This window comes from Dendropsophus ebraccatus, chromosome 9, assembly GCF_027789765.1.
Source record: "Dendropsophus ebraccatus isolate aDenEbr1 chromosome 9, aDenEbr1.pat, whole genome shotgun sequence".
Classification (NCBI taxonomy): domain Eukaryota; kingdom Metazoa; phylum Chordata; class Amphibia; order Anura; family Hylidae; genus Dendropsophus; species Dendropsophus ebraccatus.
The window spans coordinates 25,817,826-25,838,262 of record NC_091462.1 but is presented as its reverse complement, the minus strand read 5'-3'; the positions used below and the strand labels follow the sequence as shown (position 1 = coordinate 25,838,262).

Here is a 20,437-nt window from a genome sequence, read left to right as displayed (position 1 = left end):
AGGTACCACTGTTTATATATATATATATATATATATATATATATATATATATATATATAATCACAACTTATTTGGTTTTCTATTGAATAGATATGATTTTTATCACTATAGATTTTATAGTTACAGGCTAAGTTCACAATATGTCAAAATTATTGACGTCTTTCATAACAACGGGCGTCATTGCGCAAATAATGTCCGTTATTTGCACAGTGACGCCAATTGTTATCACCTTCATGACCGAGGTCATTGATGCCCAGATGTTGAGGTCAAATAAAAGCAATGTTCCTCCCCGCCTTCTAAGAGCCATAGCGCATTTTTTTCCACCTACAGGGCTGGTTGGGGTGTTATGTTTTTCTAATACATAACATAACATATATGAAAAAAAAAATCAGCAATCCTCACATGTACTTTTTTTTCTATTTTTTTCTTTTCATTTACGCTTTTCACCATGCGGGAACATTATTGTTATATTTTAATAGATCGGACAGTTCAGAAGGCTATGATATGTAATATGTTTCTTTTTTATATGTTTTTTTTTTTTCAGATTTTTATTTGTATAATGGGAAAGGGGGTAATATAAATCTTTATTGGGGCATATTTTTCTAGGTTTTTTTTTTAAATATGTTTTAAAACTTTTCATTTATTTATTTTCAAATTTTATATTGCATAAAAAAGGCCCTTTAGGGGACTTATATATGCAATCCTCTGATTGCATATACTGATTAATGCTATGCAATTAAAGGAGTACTCCAGCGGGGGGGCACTTTTTCGCTGGGACCGGGGACGAGGTGGCTGAGGGAAAAGACGTCCCCTCACCTCCCCGATTCCAGCGGCGGGTCCTGCATCGTGGCGCTCCGGTGCCCCGGTCAAGCAAAAAAGTGCCCCCCCCGCTGGAGTACCCTTTTAATTGGCAATCTGTACACAGACTCTGTTTGAGAGAAGACGCTATGGACAGATTAAAAATCAGACAGGACGGAAGTAAGTTGGTTACCCCCACCAGGACAAGTGATCAGGACCCTTGAAGCCATGCTGGTACCGATCAGTCAGTGACAAGTCATTGTCTACCTTAATGCGACTCTGTACCCACTGCCCCCCCCCCCCCCAACTAGTTATACCTGTTTGTAGCTTATGTGAAGTCCATTCTTCTGTTATGTTTTTTCACGCTGGTTGAGGAGATGTTAAGGGAAATGGCGTGTCTAAGAGGCGGGGCCGAGAGCACTCGTGCCCAGGTGAAGCGCCACCTGTGTGGTCTTAGTCTCGTCTCCCCCTGCCTCCAGTTCCGCCCTCTGTCAGCCCTCACAGGACTTGTTGTTATTGCGCCTGCGCCGTGGTTGTAACCCCCTGGCGCCGTTGCGGTGACGTTGCTGGTCAGCGGCGCCTCGTTGCGGCTCATGCTGCGTGTTATCCACACCCTGTGTTTGCAATGCGCTTGTCCCTGCCCCGCCTCCCATGTCTGTCTGAGCCGCCTCCCATTGTCCCTGCACTGCTTCCCATGTTTTTCTGTGGCCATCACGCCCCCCCCCCCCCCCCCGCTTACGCTCTTTCCGTCCGCGTCCTGAGTCCTCTTCTGTGTGTCGTTGTGCCCGAACGTATCCCGTGCAGGCGCAATGACGCGACCGGTCTTCTCTGGCCAGTCTAACACGTTGTTGCGCCTGCACGGGATTCATTCGCTATGGCACACAACGGCACATGTGCACCGAAGCAGAGAAGACAGACATGGGAGACGGTGCAGGGACAATGGGAGGCTGCTTAGACAGACATGGGAGGTGGAGCAGGGACTAGTGTGTCGCAAACAGAGGGCGTGGACGACGCACAGCGTCACCCGCAACGTGGCAGTGCTGACCCGTATTGTCACGGCAACGGTGCCAGGGGATTACAACCACGGCACAGGCGCAATAACAACGGGTCCTGTGAGGGCATACAGAGGTGCGGAACGAGAGGCAGGGGGAGACGAGACCAAGACCACACAGGTAGGACCAAGGACCAAGACCCTTCACAGTAGGAAAGTATATATTTACAGATTGTGGACGTGAAGGGAGTATGAAAGATCACTGTCTTTTTGCATAGTGTGAACCCAGCCATATAGAATCCTCTGTCACTGACAACTCCTATAATAGTACTGGGACGGTGAAATACAGTGGTGCCTTGGATTATGAGCATAATTCGTTCAAAGACCGTGCTTGTAATCCAAATCCACTCTTAAACCAAAGAAAATGTTCCCATAAGAAATTATAGAAATGCTGACAATTGGTTCCACACCCTAAAAATAATGATTTATTATTCTGAATAACATGTAAAACTGATGAAACAAACATTCAGAAACAGCAGAATATGTGATATTATAAGTTACTGTACAGTAATGGAGAGGATGGGAAACACAAGGGCTGACAGAGACTGCAGGGAGTATGAAGGAATGAGCAGGACAGATGTGGGCACATACATGCAGCACTCTCTATCCGGGGAGAGAGGGGTTACAGCTATGGAGAGATTCCCCCCACAGTCCTGTCCCCTGATGCGGGCCCCAGCCTGAAGTGGATCTGCTATGATTTGAAAGGTGAGGGAGACTTCCTGGGTCAGAGTACAGGGCTGTAGACCCCGCTATGCAGACCATGCCCCTCCTCCACTCGCACTCCCAGCCAGCACAGGAAGCTCTTAAACCAAAGCAATGCTCTTAAACCAAGTCACAGTTTTGAATAACTGTGAGCTCTTAAACCAAAACGCTCTTAAACCAAGGTATTACAGTACTGGGATATTTGTAGAAGCATCTGTTGCAATGTATCCATAGCGTAACTGAAACATATGATGGTATTTACCAGACTGTAAGGATCTCCAGCAAAGAGAAGAAACTGGATACATTGTAAGTCCAGCGATCCCTACACGGACAGCTCGAGCAGGTGACACATTGTAATATTAAGAAATATTTGCCTTTTGTGAGTAGCCTGGATGTGACTGCAGGCAAAGCTCCAAGTCAAACAGTAACAATGTCATAGGGATAATATTCAAGGAATGTTGGCAGGAAAGAATCTTCAGGTATTGCTTCAGAGACCAGCACCGTACTATAGTACAAAGTACAATCGCAGTAGGAATAAGGAACGTCCAGATATGTGATCACAAAGCTTGTTTGTTTGTAAACTTTATCACATACTGTATATTATAGGCACGGGGTCATGAAGTTAAAGGGGTTATCCAGGATTAGAAAACCATAGCTGCTTCTTTATAGGAACAGCGCCACTGTGGGTTCTCAGTTTCTGTGTGGTATTGCAGTTCAGCTTCATTGATGTGAATGGATATGAGTTGTAATACCACAGATAACCTGAGGACAAGAGTGGCGCTGTTTTTTGAAGAAAGTAGCCATGTTTTTCTAATATTGGATAAGCCATTTAAGGTACCCCTACAAATTAGTAGAACCAGCTAATGTGGATGGGGGTGTCCACACCTCTCTCCTGGCTGCAGATCTTAGGGGAAGAAGGATATATTCAGCATGTTGTATTTCATCATATGGTAGGAGATAAGCTGCTGACAGAAATGGCATCTGAGAAAGGGGGGGGGGGGCATGTCTATCCACTAAATGAGACGACAGCTATGTAAAGTATATGACCACCTTTACTAAAAGGGAACCTGACACACAGAACGTCCTGCAGTCACCATGTTATAGAGTAAGTTTTGCTGCATTTTTATCATTTCATGGGAAAACACGTCCATGTTCTCAGGCTCACGCTACACACTTCTGGGCTGATATAACCCTGATAACGGACCGAGCTTATATCTAAACGGTGAACTGGTGGCGGTACTACTGCGGAACGTCACACCCACTGTGTATGTGAAATACATATACAGTACCTGTATAAAGAGGAGGTTGAGAGTTGGAACTGGCCTATAGGTTTGGACCAGTGACGTCACCATGTTAAAGGTGGGGATTAACATATTCACTTTGTTTATTACAGAAATACGCCCGACTCATACCCGGAGCTACTGTAGGATTGCTGAACAAAGATTCAGGAAATGTATTACAGCTGATCTTATCGGCATACAAAGTAAGAATGTTATATTATTATACGACTTTATATTTGACTACTGTTATCTAGGTATAGCTTGAATGTTGTATTCATTTGCTAAAGTATAGCACACATCCTCTGTGTCAAGTAAAGAGCATGTTCACTCAGGTTTCCCCATCTTATATTGCAAGCCCCCTGCCCTTGATAATTCAGTGGGGTCTTAGATGATCACAGTCTGTTCAATACATTTTGAATAGATCAATAGTACACACGAATGTAAGAATCTTTGTAATATATTCGAGAAAAATGTTTTTGTTTTTTGTTTTTTTCTCTGATTGGACATCTTTACAGTCTCTCTGAAAAGACAGCTTAATTCTACATTTACACAGTGTTCCAACAGCTTACTAAGAGATCAAGTTACTTGCTGCCCGTATAAGTCTATGGAAAGAGATGGGGTAAGGAGGGAGTTTTGAAGGGAAGTGACTTCAGAGAGACTGTAAAGAGACATACTATGAGTAATAAATCTCACTCCAGGACTTGAATCACAGCTTAGACTGCTCACTATTGTTCTATAATGTCCCTCATGCTGCTGCTGCTCATTAGGGTGTGCTATAAGGGAACAGTGTCTACTCTTTTGTGTGTGCAGCGTATGGAAGCCACCATAGAGGTTCGGTTCACTGTCTAGTTCAGGAATAACTATATTTTCATATAGAAAACATTCTATGAAGTTACTTGCTACCCGTATAAGTCTATGGAGAGAGATGGAGTGAGGGAGGAATTGGGAGGGAAAGTGATTTTGGAGAGCAGAGGCAGACAGAGAGACTGTAACAAGACCCTATTACACAAAGCTATTATCGTCCGTATTTGGCCAATACCGACCGGTATGGGCGATAATCGATAATCGTTTCGTGTAATACAAGACAACGATCAGCCAACATGCACGATGCCGGCTGATTATTGTCTTTCAACAGGCTGAAACGGCAACAATCAACCTGTTAATGATATCTGCTGCCGTTTCTCTGTGCAAAAGGAGCGACGGCAGCAGACTGCGGGGGAACGAGGAGCAAGCGAGCACTGACCCGACAGGTTGGCGCTCGCTTGCTCTATACATCGCCCCGTGCAATAAGGGCTTTACTGTAAGTAACAGATCTCACCCCAAGACTTGATTCACAGCTTCAACTGCTAACTACTGTTCTCTAATGTCCTCCATGATGCTGATGCTTGTTAGGGTGTGCAGTAGAGATATAAGGAAGCAGGATCTCCTCTTCTGTGTGTGCCGTGTATAGAAGCCATCTTAGAGGTTAGGCTTCACCAACTAGCTCAGAGACTACTATCTCTTCACAGAGAGATAGAAAACCTACTATTAAGATCTAACTGGCCAGGGGGACACATAAGAAAGCATTGTGTTATATTGTTAACTGAAATCTATGGGCACCTATGGCGAGTCCTTATAAAAGAGCAAGGAACCCCCTCTAATAGTCAAGCATGCCCTAATAAAACCTAATAAAATAGAATTATTACAGCCCGGTAGATTATATATCATGTTTTGCATTATAGTCAGCCCTCTTATAATGGGATACAGCGCTTTACCCGCACCATAAGTGCTTCAGCAGCACTAATATAAGCCATAAATGTTATCGGGAAGGCTAGATGACAAGATATAATGGGATAACACAAGACAAATGTTGCTTCTTCTGCTTAAGGTATGAAGGCCATTCCCTTATCCTATGCATTGCTATGCTCATCACTTTGGTGAAAACTGGGTTAAAAACTCCATTACCGGACTATTTGGTTTCATGTGGATCCAGATGATACAAATCGCTTTTCTGTTTAAGTGCTACAGTGGCAAAACCAATATAGATATGTTGAATCATGCAGCGTTAGTAATGAACTCAAGCCTTGTGCTTTAGAGGCTTGCATTAGCCACCAGCCCGCTCTCCTTCCTATCTGGGCTATGTAATCACATTTGACATTAATGGCTGTATAATATGACACAGTATTTTATCTGCAGCAGCTGGTTAATGGCCCAGACTTACAAAATAAAGGCGGCCATGACTAAGACTATTATAATGCTGTTAAGTCAGTATGAAGCCGGGGAGAGGGGAAATTTAATTTAGCAATGCAAAGAAAAGTCACTTCTGGAGAAGAGGAAGAAGAAGAAGAGGGGACATTAGAGCGTGCCGGGCTCGGTCCACAAGCGAGCGTCACAGCTATAGGAGTTAGTTTTAGAAGAGTTCATTAAATTACTGGAGTTGCAGAGCCCCGGGATGCTGCAATAGAACTAGTGGGGAAAAACTACAATATTAAGAAATATATTCTTAATTTCTTAGCAATTTACTGAAGGACTGCGGTTGGTCGTAATGGACTCAGCGCGGAGGAACCTCGGGCAGGGGTTTAACTTAGTTTATCATTTGGGAGATAGATTTTATTCATGGGCACAGCGCTTTTATGTTACTTCTTAGTACTTTATGCACTAGAACTCTGATAATCCGCCGCCGAGGCATTGGTGGTACAAAAATAGGGAAAATTAAAGGAGTATTCCGGAGAAAATCTTTTTCTTTAAAATCAACTGGTTTCAGAAAGTTATGTAGATTTGTAATTAACTTTTAGTCTTCAAGTTCTTCTGTATTATTTTCAGTCTGACACAGTGCTCTCTGCTGCCACCTCTGTCTATGTCAGGAACTGTCCAGAGCAGTAGCAAATCCTCATTTGGACAGCTCCTGCTATGGACAGTTCAAAAATAGAAGATGGGAAAAAACGTCAAAATAATAATAAAAAATAAAATAAAATAAAATAAAAATTTTATATATATATATATATATGTGTATATATATATATATATATATATATATATATATATATATATATATACACAGTCCAACCCTTAACCTAAGGGTGGTATTACACGGGCCGATGGGGGCCCGATAATACCTGTAAACGAGCGCCGATCTGCTAGATCAGCGCTCGTTTACTGGGCCTATTACATGGCCTGATAATCGTTTAACAAGGGCTGCAGGGACATTGTCCTTGCAGCCCTTGTTTAAACTGTATACATTACCTGTCCAGGTGGCAGGGCTCCTCTTCCTCTGTCCTTCTCCCTGGGTCCGCGCGCTCCAGCTTCAGAGTGGCCTGTCTTAGCTGACAGGCCGCTCAGCCAATCACTGGCCGCGGCGGTCCTGGACAGTGATTGGCTGAGCGGCCTGCCAGCTGAGACAGGCCACTCTGAAGCTGTAGCGTGCGGGACCCGGGGAGAAGCACAGAGGAAGAGGAGCCCTGCACCCTGGATAGGTATGTATTTCTCTTTGCATATTGTCAGCGTCAGCCGCTCACCGCTATTACACGTAGCGGTGCGAGGTCGGTGCCCGAAGATTATAGGTCAGAACCTATATCAACGATCAACCGATGACAATGGTCATCGGCTGATTGTTGTCTTTATTACACAGAACGATATTCGGCCTGATAGGGCCAATTCGGCCAATTATCATTCTGTGTAATAGTACCATAACCCTCCAGCTGTCCCTGCTGCCTACTTACCATTCTGCCTAATAGCAGCCCCCAACTGGGTGAGAATCCTTTTGCGAAACAACCCCTTCGACTCTTTTTCATAGGCCTACAGCATGAACTCCAGATAGGTAAAAATCAATTGTATTCTATACTTTTTACCTACAGCCTTAGATGGATAGAAGGAGTACATGACCAAGATGGAGACTCACTATTCCCACAACTACACTGCAAAAGACAAAGTCAGCATCTCCTAACGCAACATATACCAGCAGTCTGCTTATAAATCAGATGAGAGATCAAATTTGTCCACAATTTTACCAAAAATTTTTTTTTTTTTATAACTATTCACTTTGGCAGCACCATTACAGGAGTCGGGGTCTCCTGTTATATATCCAGAAAATAGTTTTGTGAGGTTTGCTCATCCAATGCTACAAGCTCCCCTGCTTCAACAAGGCGACCTCACTCCAATAGTTAGCATACTAGACAAGGTAAAAAAGTAGTGCTGTACTGGAAGTGGAAACCCTTTTTAGTCTTATGTAAATGTTTAGCCCCTTTCCTCAGTGTTCTAATATAGTAGAGTTTAGAAGTAGAGATGAGTGAACTACTCTGACTTTTGGTCTGAAAGCAGTTCGCTCTCTCATCATGTCTTTGATCCCGGCCGCATACTTGAATCCCTGTTTATTCCCTGGAATATCCTGGCCGCATATTCGCGGGAGCGCAAGTATGCGGCCGGGATCAAAGGCATGAAGAGAGAGCGCCGATGCCGTCTGACCAAAAGTCTGATGGTCCGCTCATCTCTACTTAGAAGCAGTAGTTCCCATATCACACCTTACGATATAGCTGACATCCTGCAGCAATGGCTGATAATGCCAATCCTAACCGGTTAAAGAGGTTATGCAGGTAACAAAAGCAATATTTTAAACAATTCCCCTTTCCAATACCACCCTATGCCTAATATACATATATAATCTTCCCCACGTTCCCTGTTTTTTCTTCTTCTTATATTTACCTGCTCTGGACATCTAAAGTAAATTTCTCTATGTCCTCTCTTACCACGCTCAGCTCCCTCTTCCCCCCTCCCTTTGTAGACACAGGACATGTGATCTCCTCTCTGAGGGCCGAGTTAGCTGTCTATTGACTTGGTAACCGACCCCCAGGAGACATTATCTGCATCATCTCCATGCACCTGTGCTGCTTACATAGACTTACATGTGTCCCTGAGCCTAGGTTTCTCTAATATGAAACTTTATAGTTCAATCTCTGCTTGCTGTCAGTGAAGGTAGGTATATGTACCTGTCTTTGTGTCACAGCTCTGCTTTGGATGTTAGTAGAGTCTGGATGGAATGAGAATGTTTTAACAGTCAGCAAGCATAGATTTAAATCTACACTACACCCCCACACTCGATAAACAAATGCCCATTATTCATCACATAGCTACACTATGCATGCATCAGCTCTGCTACATCAACAGCTAGTATGGAATATATACTGGGGTGATGTGATGCAAAATTGTGTTTACTGTATAATAGTAATGAGAGCAGTGGGTAAGAAAGAAAGCCAAGGGGGCGAGTACACAAACAGACTAATCAGGGAGATGCATGATGGGAAATGTAGTTTCCTGTCCGACACCATCTTGAATATAGATCAGCTTTTAGAAAAACTTGTAACTCTGGAATGGAAGCAGCTAGAAAGACAGGAGATGGCTCAAAATACTTAATACTTAATATTTATTTTTTTAGCTCTTAATGGATACTGCCCCATGTGTAGTATAAAACGTGCAGGGCTATCCAGGATGCTCAGCACCCCAGTGATCGGTTCATCTAAAGGGCCCTCAGTGTTTCCCTTTCATTTTTCATCATGTACAGCTCCATTCTTAAAGCAGTAACTGTGCCTGGTATTACAATTCACCACAGCCGTGACCCATTCCTATGAATTATCTCTTTAACCCCCTTTTAATTTCTCCCAGGACTGCGTTAAGAATTTTTACATTGTGCTGAGGTCAAAACACCCAGCATTCCCTGCTGACTCAGGTTCTGCAGTGCTCAGGTGATTTGTAATCTGGACAGGTCAGCATTTACACCAGGCACTGTACTGGGATTTCATGTACGATAAAACAATAACTCTGCCACAATGCTGTGTAACTCCGAGCATAGCATTATAGGAGCGGAGCTAAGCTGGTAGGGATGGATCTGTCAACGGGATCGAGTAGCAACAACCCTGCATAACTGGGAGCTCATCCCTGGACAATAAGAGCTGTATGGTGGCCAGTCCCTGAGTCTCCAATTAGTCTCCTATAGACGGACTGTTTATAGGAGAGGATACATCCATTATATGGCATGTCATGGTGCATGGAGATAATGTGATTTCACCTCTCACATCATTTTTTTTTTTTTTTGCATGAACCTGAGATGGAATAATACAAACGACTTCACATTCAAAATATTTGTGTAGTGAGCAATGGTGACCCGTGAAGTGCGGGTGAGTCACGGCGTCATCCCGGCATGCTCCCGCTCGCTGATTGTAGTAATGAATGAGTCTCGCATTTTTATTTGACTACTAAAACTTTTACATTGGGTATAATAAAAAAAGAAGCAGCATGAGTGTAAGAACCTGCCGGTAATGCAAAGAAGTTTATTTTCCCAGCACATGGGACTCATCAGCAAAATCCCTGCAACTCAAAAATAATATACTTCCGGAAAGTAAGGTCTAGTTAAGACATTGGGGGAGATTTATCAAACATGGTGTAAAGTAAAACTGGCTCAGTTGCCCCTAGCAACCAATCAGATTCCACCTTTCATTTTCCAAAGAGTCTGTGAGGAATGAAAGGTGGAATCTGATTGGTTGCTAGGGGCAACTGAGCCAGTTTTACTTTACACCATGTTTGATAAAGCTCCCCCTTGTGAATATACTGTATATCATACCTCCCAACTGTCCCGGATTCCGCGGGACAGTCCCGTTTTCGGGGTGCTGTCCTGCGGTCCCGGAACAGCACCCAGTGTCCCGCACTATATGTGGCCCCACCAAAAAAAACAATAAACCAGTAACTCACCTGTCCGCCTGGGGCCACACTAATGGGGGGCATTGGCTACTATGTGGGCACTATATGGGGGCATTGGCTACTATGTGGGCACTATATGGGGGCATTGGCTACTATGTGGGCACTATATGGGGGCATTGGCTACTATGTGGGGCACTATATGGGGGGATTGGCTACTATGTGGGGCACTATATGGGGCATTGGCTACTATGTGGGGCACTATATGGGGGATTGGCTACTATGTGGGGCACTATATGGGGGGCATTGGCTACTATGTGGGCACTAGATGGGTGATTGGCTACTATGTGGGGCATATATGGGGGCATTGGCTACTATGTGGGCACTATATGGGGCATTGGCTACTATGTGGGGCACTATATGAGGCATTGGCTACTATGTGGGGCGCTATATGGGGGGCATTGGCTACTATGTGGGCACTATATGGGGCATTGGCTACTATGTGGGGCACTATATGAGGCATTGGCTACTATGTGGGGCACTATATGGGGGCATTGGCTACTATGTGGGGCGCTATATGGGGGCATAGGCTACTATGTGGGGTGCTATATGGGGCATTGGCTACTATGTGGGGCACTATATGAGGCATTGGCTGCTATGTGGGACACTATATGGCGGCATAGGCTACTATGTGGGCACTATATGGAGGCATTGGCTACTATGTGGGGCACTATATGGGGGCATTGGCTACTATGTGGGGCATATTTGGGGGCATTGGCTACTATGTGGGCACTATATAGGGGATTGGCTACTATGTGGGGCACTATATGGGGGCATTGGCTACTATGTGGGGCATATATGGGGGCATTGGCTACTATGTGGGGCACTATATGGGGGATTGGCTACTATGTGGGGCACTATATGGGGGAATTGGCTACTATGGGGGCATTGGCTACTATGTGGGGCACTATATGGGGATTGGCTACTATGTGGGGCACTATATGGGGGCATAGGCTACTATGTGGGGCACTATATGGGAGATTGGCTACTATGTGGGGCACTATATGGGGGCATTGACTACTATGTGGGGCACTATATGGGGGCATTGGCTACTATGTGGCGCACTATATGGGGGCATTGGCTACTATGTGGGGCACTATATGGGGCATTGGATACTATGTGGGGCACTATATGGGGGCATTGGATACTATGTGGGGCACTATATAGGGGCATTGGATACTATGTGGGGCACTATGTGGGGGCATTGGCTACTATGTGGTCACTATATGGGGGATTGGCTACTATGTGGGGCACTATATGGGGGAATTGGCTACTATGTGGGGCACTATATGGGGCATTGGATACTATGTGGGGCACTATATGGGGGCATTGGATACTATGTGGGGCACTATGTGGGGGCATTGGCTACTATGTGGGCACTATATGGGGGATTGGCTACTATGTGGGGCACTATATGGGGGAATTGGCTACTATGTGGGGCACTATATGGGGCATTAGATACTATGTGGGGCACTATATGGGGGATTGGCTACTATGTGGGGCACTATATCGGGGCATTGGCTACTATGTGGGGCACTTTATCGGGGCATTGGCTTCTATGTGGGGCACTATATGGGGGATTGGCTACTATGGGGGCATTGGCTACTATGTGGGGCACTGTATGGGGCATAGGCTACTATGTGGGGCACTATATGGGAGATTGGCTACTATGTGGGGCACTATATGGGGGCATTGGCTACTATGTGGGGCACTATATGGGGGCATTGGCTATTATGTGGCGCACTATATGGGGGCATTGGCTACTATGTGGGGCACTATATGGGGCATTGGATACTATGTGGGGCACTATATAGGGGCATTGGATACTATGTGGGGCACTATGTGGGGGCATTGGCTACTATTTGGGCACTATATGGGGGATTGGCTACTATGTGGGGCACTATATGGGGGAATTGGCTACTATGTGGGGCACTATATGGGGCATTAGATACTATGTGGGGCACTATATGGGGGCATTGGATACTATGTGGGGCACTATATGGGGGCATTGGATACTATGTGGGGCACTATGTGGGGGCATTGGCTACTATGTGGGCACTATATGGGGGATTGGCTACTATGTGGGGCACTATATGGGGGAATTGGCTACTATGTGGGGCACTATATGGGGCATTGGATACTATGTGGGGCACTATATGGGGGCATTGGATACTATGTGGGGCACTATATGGGGGCATTGGATACTATGTGGGGCACTATGTGGGGGCATTGGCTACTATGTGGGCACTATATGGGGGATTGGCTACTATGTGGGGCACTATATCGGGGCATTGGCTACTATGTGGGGCACTATATCGGGGCATTGGCTACTATGTGGGGCACTATATGGGAGATTGGCTACTATGTGGGGCACTATATGGGGGCATTGACTACTATGTGGGGCACTATATGGGGGCATTGGCTACAATGTGGCGCACTATATGGGGGCATTGGCTACTATGTGGGGCACTATATGGGGCATTGGATACTATGTGGGGCACTATATGGGGGCATTGGATACTATGTGGGGCACTATATAGGGGCATTGGATACTATGTGGGGCACTATGTGGGGGCATTGGCTACTATGTGGTCACTATATGGGGGATTGGCTACTATGTGGGGCACTATATGGGGGAATTGGCTACTATGTGGGGCACTATATGGGGCATTGGATACTATGTGGGGCACTATATGGGGACATTGGATACTATGTGGGGCACTATGTGGGGGCATTGGCTACTATGTGGGGCACTATATAGGGGCATTGGATACTATGTGGGGCACTATGTGGGGGCATTGGCTACTATGTGGTCACTATATGGGGGATTGGCTACTATGTGGGGCACTATATGGGGGAATTGGCTACTATGTGGGGCACTATATGGGGCATTGGATACTATGTGGGGCACTATATGGGGGCATTGGATACTATGTGGGGCACTATGTGGGGGCATTGGCTACTATGTGGGCACTATATGGGGGATTGGCTACTATGTGGGGCACTATATGGGGGAATTGGCTACTATGTGGGGCACTATATGGGGCATTAGATACTATGTGGGGCACTATATGGGGGATTGGCTACTATGTGGGGCACTATATCGGGGCATTGGCTACTATGTGGGGCACTTTATCGGGGCATTGGCTTCTATGTGGGGCACTATATGGGGGATTGGCTACTATGGGGGCATTGGCTACTATGTGGGGCACTGTATGGGGCATAGGCTACTATGTGGGGCACTATATGGGAGATTGGCTACTATGTGGGGCACTATATGGGGGCATTGGCTACTATGTGGGGCACTATATGGGGGCATTGGCTATTATGTGGCGCACTATATGGGGGCATTGGCTACTATGTGGGGCACTATATGGGGCATTGGATACTATGTGGGGCACTATATAGGGGCATTGGATACTATGTGGGGCACTATGTGGGGGCACTATGTGGGGGCATTGGCTACTATGTGGGCACTATATGGGGGATTGGCTACTATGTGGGGCACTATATGGGGGAATTGGCTACTATGTGGGGCACTATATGGGGCATTAGATACTATGTGGGGCACTATATGGGGGCATTGGATACTATGTGGGGCACTATATGGGGGCATTGGATACTATGTGGGGCACTATGTGGGGGCATTGGCTACTATGTGGGCACTATATGGGGGATTGGCTACTATGTGGGGCACTATATGGGGGAATTGGCTACTATGTGGGGCACTATATGGGGCATTGGATACTATGTGGGGCACTATATGGGGGCATTGGATACTATGTGGGGCACTATATGGGGGCATTGGATACTATGTGGGGCACTATGTGGGGGCATTGGCTACTATGTGGGCACTATATGGGGGATTGGCTACTATGTGGGGCACTATATCGGGGCATTGGCTACTATGTGGGGCACTATATCGGGGCATTGGCTACTATGTGGGGCACTATATGGGAGATTGGCTACTATGTGGGGCACTATATGGGGGCATTGACTACTATGTGGGGCACTATATGGGGGCATTGGCTACAATGTGGCGCACTATATGGGGGCATTGGCTACTATGTGGGGCACTATATGGGGCATTGGATACTATGTGGGGCACTATATGGGGGCATTGGATACTATGTGGGGCACTATATAGGGGCATTGGATACTATGTGGGGCACTATGTGGGGGCATTTTCTACTATGTGGTCACTATATGGGGGATTGGCTACTATGTGGGGCACTATATGGGGGAATTGGCTACTATGTGGGGCACTATATGGGGCATTGGATACTATGTGGGGCACTATATGGGGACATTGGATACTATGTGGGGCACTATGTGGGGGCATTGGCTACTATGTGGGCACTATATGGGGGATTGGCTACTATGTGGGGCACTATATGGGGGAATTGGCTACTATGTGGGGCACTATATGGGGCATTAGATACTATGTGGGGCACTATAAGGGGGATTGGCTACTATGTGGGGCACTATATCGGGGCATTGGCTACTATGTGGGGCACTTTATCGGGGCATTGGCTTCTATGTGGGGCACTATATGGGGGATTGGCTACTATGGGGGCATTGGCTACTATGTGGGGCACTGTATGGGGCATAGGCTACTATGTGGGGCACTATATGGGAGATTGGCTACTATGTGGGGCACTATATGGGGGCATTGGCTACTATGTGGGGCACTATATGGGGGCATTGGCTATTATGTGGCGCACTATATGGGGGCATTGGCTACTATGTGGGGCACTATATGGGGCATTGGATACTATGTGGGGCACTATATAGGGGCATTGGATACTATGTGGGGCACTATGTGGGGGCATTGGCTACTATGTGGGCACTATATGGGGGATTGGCTACTATGTGGGGCACTATATGGGGGAATTGGCTACTATGTGGGGCACTATATGGGGCATTAGATACTATGTGAGGCACTATATGGGGGCATTGGATACTATGTGGGGCACTATATGGGGGCATTGGATACTATGTGGGGCACTATGTGGGGGCATTGGCTACTATGTGGGCACTATATGGGGGATTGGCTACTATGTGGGGCACTATATGGGGGAATTGGCTACTATGTGGGGCACTATATGGGGCATTGGATACTATGTGGGGCACTATATGGGGGCATTGGATACTATGTGGGGCACTATATGGGGGCATTGGATACTATGTGGGGCACTATGTGGGGGCATTGGCTACTATGTGGGCACTATATGGGGGATTGGCTACTATGTGGGGCACTATATCGGGGCATTGGCTACTATGTGGGGCACTATATCGGGGCATTGGCTACTATGTGGGGCACTATATGGGGGATTGGCTACTATGGGGGCATTGGCTACTATGTGGGGCACTATATGGGGCATAGGCTTCTATGTGGGGCACTATATGAGAGATTGGCTACTATGTGGGGCACTATATGGGGGCATTGGCTACTATGTGGGGCACTATATGGGGGCATTGGCTACTATGTGGCGCACTATATGGGGGCATTGGCTACTATGTGGGGCACTATATGGGGCATTGGATACTATGTGGGGGAACTATATGGGGGCATTGGATACTATGTGGTGCACTATATGGGGGCATTGGATACTATGTGGGGCACTATGTGGGGGATTGGATACTATGTCTGGCACTATTGGGGGGATTGGATACTATGTGTGGCACTATAATGGGGGATTGGATACTATATAGGGCATTTTTGGGGGGATTGAATACTGTATAGGGCACTATTCAGTCAGCAGCATGTGGTGACTTTAGAGAAGTGGCTATGGAGGGTCGCTGTGGGGGCGTGGCTATGGAGGGTCGCTATGGGGGCGTGGTTATGGGGACCGCGGCGCACATGTCCCACTTTGCTCTTTGCAAAAGTTGGAAGGTATGCTGGATATATATATATATATATATATATATATATATATTTTTTTTTTTTTTTGGGACTGCTGCTGTCTTAAAGGGTTTCCAAAGGTACCATAACCTTGAGATTATTGGTAGGGATCCTGCAGCTTTACATGGCACTCACTGAAATTCATAGGTCACCTCTGTAAAAATTGGACACGTACAGAGCAGTAGGCAAGACATATGGCCTGGACTTTCAGACTAAAGAGTTGCCAGGCAACAGTTCAGACACTTTCCCACATGTGATGTTAAAACCGACTGCCAGTACTAATGGGACAGATCAGGGGACTGATTGCACTGAGCATTAATGACCCAACCTACTGGATTCCTGGCTGGCCTTAAAGGGGTTGATCAACAATTCTTTTTTTCTAATTTACTGGTGCCAGAAAGTGCCGGGGATTTGTAATTTACTTTTATTAAAAAATCTTGAGTCTTCCAGTACTTATCAGCTGCTGTATGTCCTGCAGGAAATGGCGTATTCTCTCCAGTCTCAGTGCTCTAAGACACAGTGCTCTCTGCTGCCACCTCTGTCCATATCAGGAACTATCCAGGGCAGTAGCAAATCCTCACAGAAAACCTTTCCTGCTCTCCAGACTGGAAATAATACACCACTTCCTGCAGGACATACAGCAGATGATAAGTTCTGGAAGATTGTTTAACTATAAATCTCTGAAACTTTTTTTTGCTTAACTGGTTAACTACCCCTTTAACCAAGGCAGCAGGTTATAAAACAAAGCAGCACATGGGGGGATTAGTGAGTCTTTATCTTTTATACACTACATTTTATGAAATGCTAGTACATTTAACATAATGCATCATTATAGGCCTAGTTTTCTTTGTGACACAACCCCTTTAAGGGTACTATTCTTCTCTGGTTTTCCTGGGATCCACCATCATACAATGTAGTTTGGGATGTTATGAGGGTTAGGGGAACGTGTCATGTGTAGCGATTACTGCTCTGTATGTGTTATCTTTGGTGAGATAAGAATTGTTATGTGTTTTGCTAGTGGAATGACATACCACATTATGAAGTCATTTACGTGTATTAAGATGAAAGGCTTCATAGGGGTGATATGAGCTATGTATGTAAGAGCTTGTATGCATGGTGCGGGGGGGGGGGGGGGGGTTATGTCTCGGGTATAAATGTTACATTATAAGACTCATGTACGAGCAACATCAACAAGAACGTTAAAAAAAGGTTAGGTTTACATATATCCAAAGGTCCGGTGTCCACCTTTTTTGGCAACTGCCACAGCTGATGCATCAGTTATCAACGGTTGTCCTATCTTTTTTTCTTTTTTACATTAAACATCAATGACGTACGGCAGAGCGGTGCAAGCAGCGTTCTGACATATGGCGTGTCCGGCAATCCCGCAGCACTATTATTATGGTGGATGCTTTGAACTGTCCCATTGGAATCAATGGGATCAGTTCAAAGAAGCGTTTTATTTCTGCGATTTCCCATTGTACTGGAGGGAAACGCCACCAGATAAGTGTAAACCCGTCCTTACTTAATGCATCAAAACAATAAGGCAACATAGAAAGAAAGAAAAGAAGAGAAGGACTTGGGCCAGGGCTACAGGGAAACATGACATGCTCCTCTATATGGCACCTTCCATATAATGGATGACTAACTTGTCCTAAACCACCGCCAATCCATTCTTATTGATAATATGTAGTCCCCCCCACTCCTTCATTTTTTTTACCCTTTTAAGCTATCTACAATATGGGGTTATCTGGCTGCCCTAACGGCCCTATTATACTAAGTGATTATCGACCTACGTGAACATCCGGCCGTTCAGTGCGCGCCTGCATCAGAGCTTCCCATAGCCCAGAGCCGCTCGCTTCACTGTGTGAACTGACAGGTCTTTCTACGGCCGGAATTCACTGAATTCCGGCCGCAGAAAACTGGCATGTCAGTTTTTTCCGGGGCCGCATGGGATCCCGGCCGGAGTGCATACGATGTGTGTACACTCTGGCCGAGATCACATTGAAAATAAGGCTATGTTCCACCCCTCAAAACTACGGCCGTAGTTTTACGTAGTGTGAACATAGCCTCATAGCGCATGTTGAAAGGTAATGATGAGCCAATGTCAGGTGATAGTGGTCCTTCAACATACTGAAAGATCACCATTACGTCAGCGATGTGTGAAAGGAGCAGCGGCAGCAGATCACTACTGACTTCAATGGGCCGTCCGAACAATCTAATGGTCGTTCGAGTGGCCCCTATCACTCCTTCTGTCTGTGTATGTAATAGGGGGAGGCGAGCGCTGAGCCCACAGGTCGTTGCTCTTTTTCTCCTTGAAAATGTTGCTGTGTAATACAGCCTTAGTGTATGTTCGCACAATGTAAGAGACCTGGGTCACGGAACGGCCGGTCTCTGCCCGAATCATCCCGGCGGTCTCTGCCTGGATTCATCCCAGCGCTTCAGAACCTCCCGCAGCTCACAATGAAGCAAGCGGCTCCGGTCGTTGTGTGAACTGACAGGGTTTCCTACGGCCCGCCCAGTTCCCGCGCTCAGCACCATTTTTTTTCATGTGCGCCGGCCTGCTCTATGCACTGGAGGTGGGCCCCACACCCCCAGTGTAATGATGTCCTCTGCTCTTGGTGATGCGCCTCCATTAGAATCAAGCCTGGCCACATCACCCAGAGGAGTGTATATAATTACACTGGGGCTCTGGGCCTTCCTCCACTGCATAGAGCCGGGCCGGTGCCCATTAGGAAACTGGCTGGTGCCAACAAGGTAGTAAAAAAAACTAACGTAAGAAATGATGGTACATTCCCTTTGAGTTGTATTTGTAGAACGGCCTACTGAATCCAGCAGATCCTCGCCAGCTCCATTCCCCGCTTCTAATTGTAGGGTATAGTCCTTTAAATTCATAAATCCCCTCTCTCCAGAGGTGCCCTAGGTGCCTATTTTGCCTATCCATCATCCAAGCCATGACCACCATGACCAATCAATTCAAGTCTGAACAATAACTCATGTCCTCAAGCTTTTCTACACTGAGTGGCTTCTTGTATGATGGAACAGGTATACAGGCGACCTAGTAAAGCGGCCACTAGATGTATCTACTGTATGTCCTGCTTTGGGCTATAAATATTCACAGTTCACTTTATGTCTCTCAGAGACCATGACTTTGTTGTGCTGTTGATCTGTTGGAGATAACTATAAACTCTAGTGGTTTCTATGTCTCGGGGCTCTGAATTCTGAGTAATCTACCCGGCCAACATGCCAAAGCTTGACTGGAATTCCTTCATTACAGGTGTTTCCAAAAGAAAACAACTCTGTGTTCTATGCCGCCTAGTATGTAAAGAGTTTCCTAAGAACTTCCTACCGTGACATTATTTTCTTCCCTCGCATATGAGAGAAATATGTTGTATACAATAAGCTGCGCACTATAAAAATCTACCCGATTGTCTTGTGGAATGTGACAAGGCTTAACCTGATGGAGTGAAATTTCACAAATCGGAAATAAAGTGATGAAATTATGTCAAAATTCCCCTGAGGATGATGTGTGGTGTTTAGTGTTGAGCGAGCACTAAAATGCTCACCTGCTAGTTACTTTTTCAATGCTTGAGTATACAACTCGAGTAATGACCACCATTGAAATCAATGGGACCCTTAGGCATATAACTAGGTATCCCCCTGTTCAGTGGAGGGTGCCTAGTTCCCCTTTAAGAGATGTGTGAATGTAATGTACAAAAAGTAGAGAAAAAAAATAGAAAACGTTACTGCAAGACACTTTAGAACTAAATTGACTGGCATACTGCCAGAGTTCTAATGTCTCTTGTGGGAACCTATTGCATTTTTTCCTTCTAATTTTAATATATTCCTTTACCAATGCCTCCAAGGGATGAAATATACAAAAATTTGATTGAAAAAAAATGCAATACGTTACCAACAAGACACATAAGAACTTTGTCGGTATGTCGTCAATAGATGGCATACTGCCAGAGTTCTAATGTG

General features: G+C 45.7%; 1 protein-coding gene across 4 annotated transcripts in view; it reads left to right on the top strand.

Annotated features, from left to right (window-relative positions):
• Positions 1-20,437, top strand: part of ITGB6 (integrin subunit beta 6) — a 115,007-nt gene that overhangs the window by 70,191 nt on the left and 24,379 nt on the right. For all 4 annotated transcript variants that reach the window (XM_069982788.1, XM_069982789.1, XM_069982787.1 and 1 more), the window contains one exon: positions 3,945-4,034. In XM_069982788.1, the coding sequence (XP_069838889.1) occupies positions 3,945-4,034 (90 nt within the window). The remainder of the gene's footprint in view (positions 1-3,944; positions 4,035-20,437) is intronic.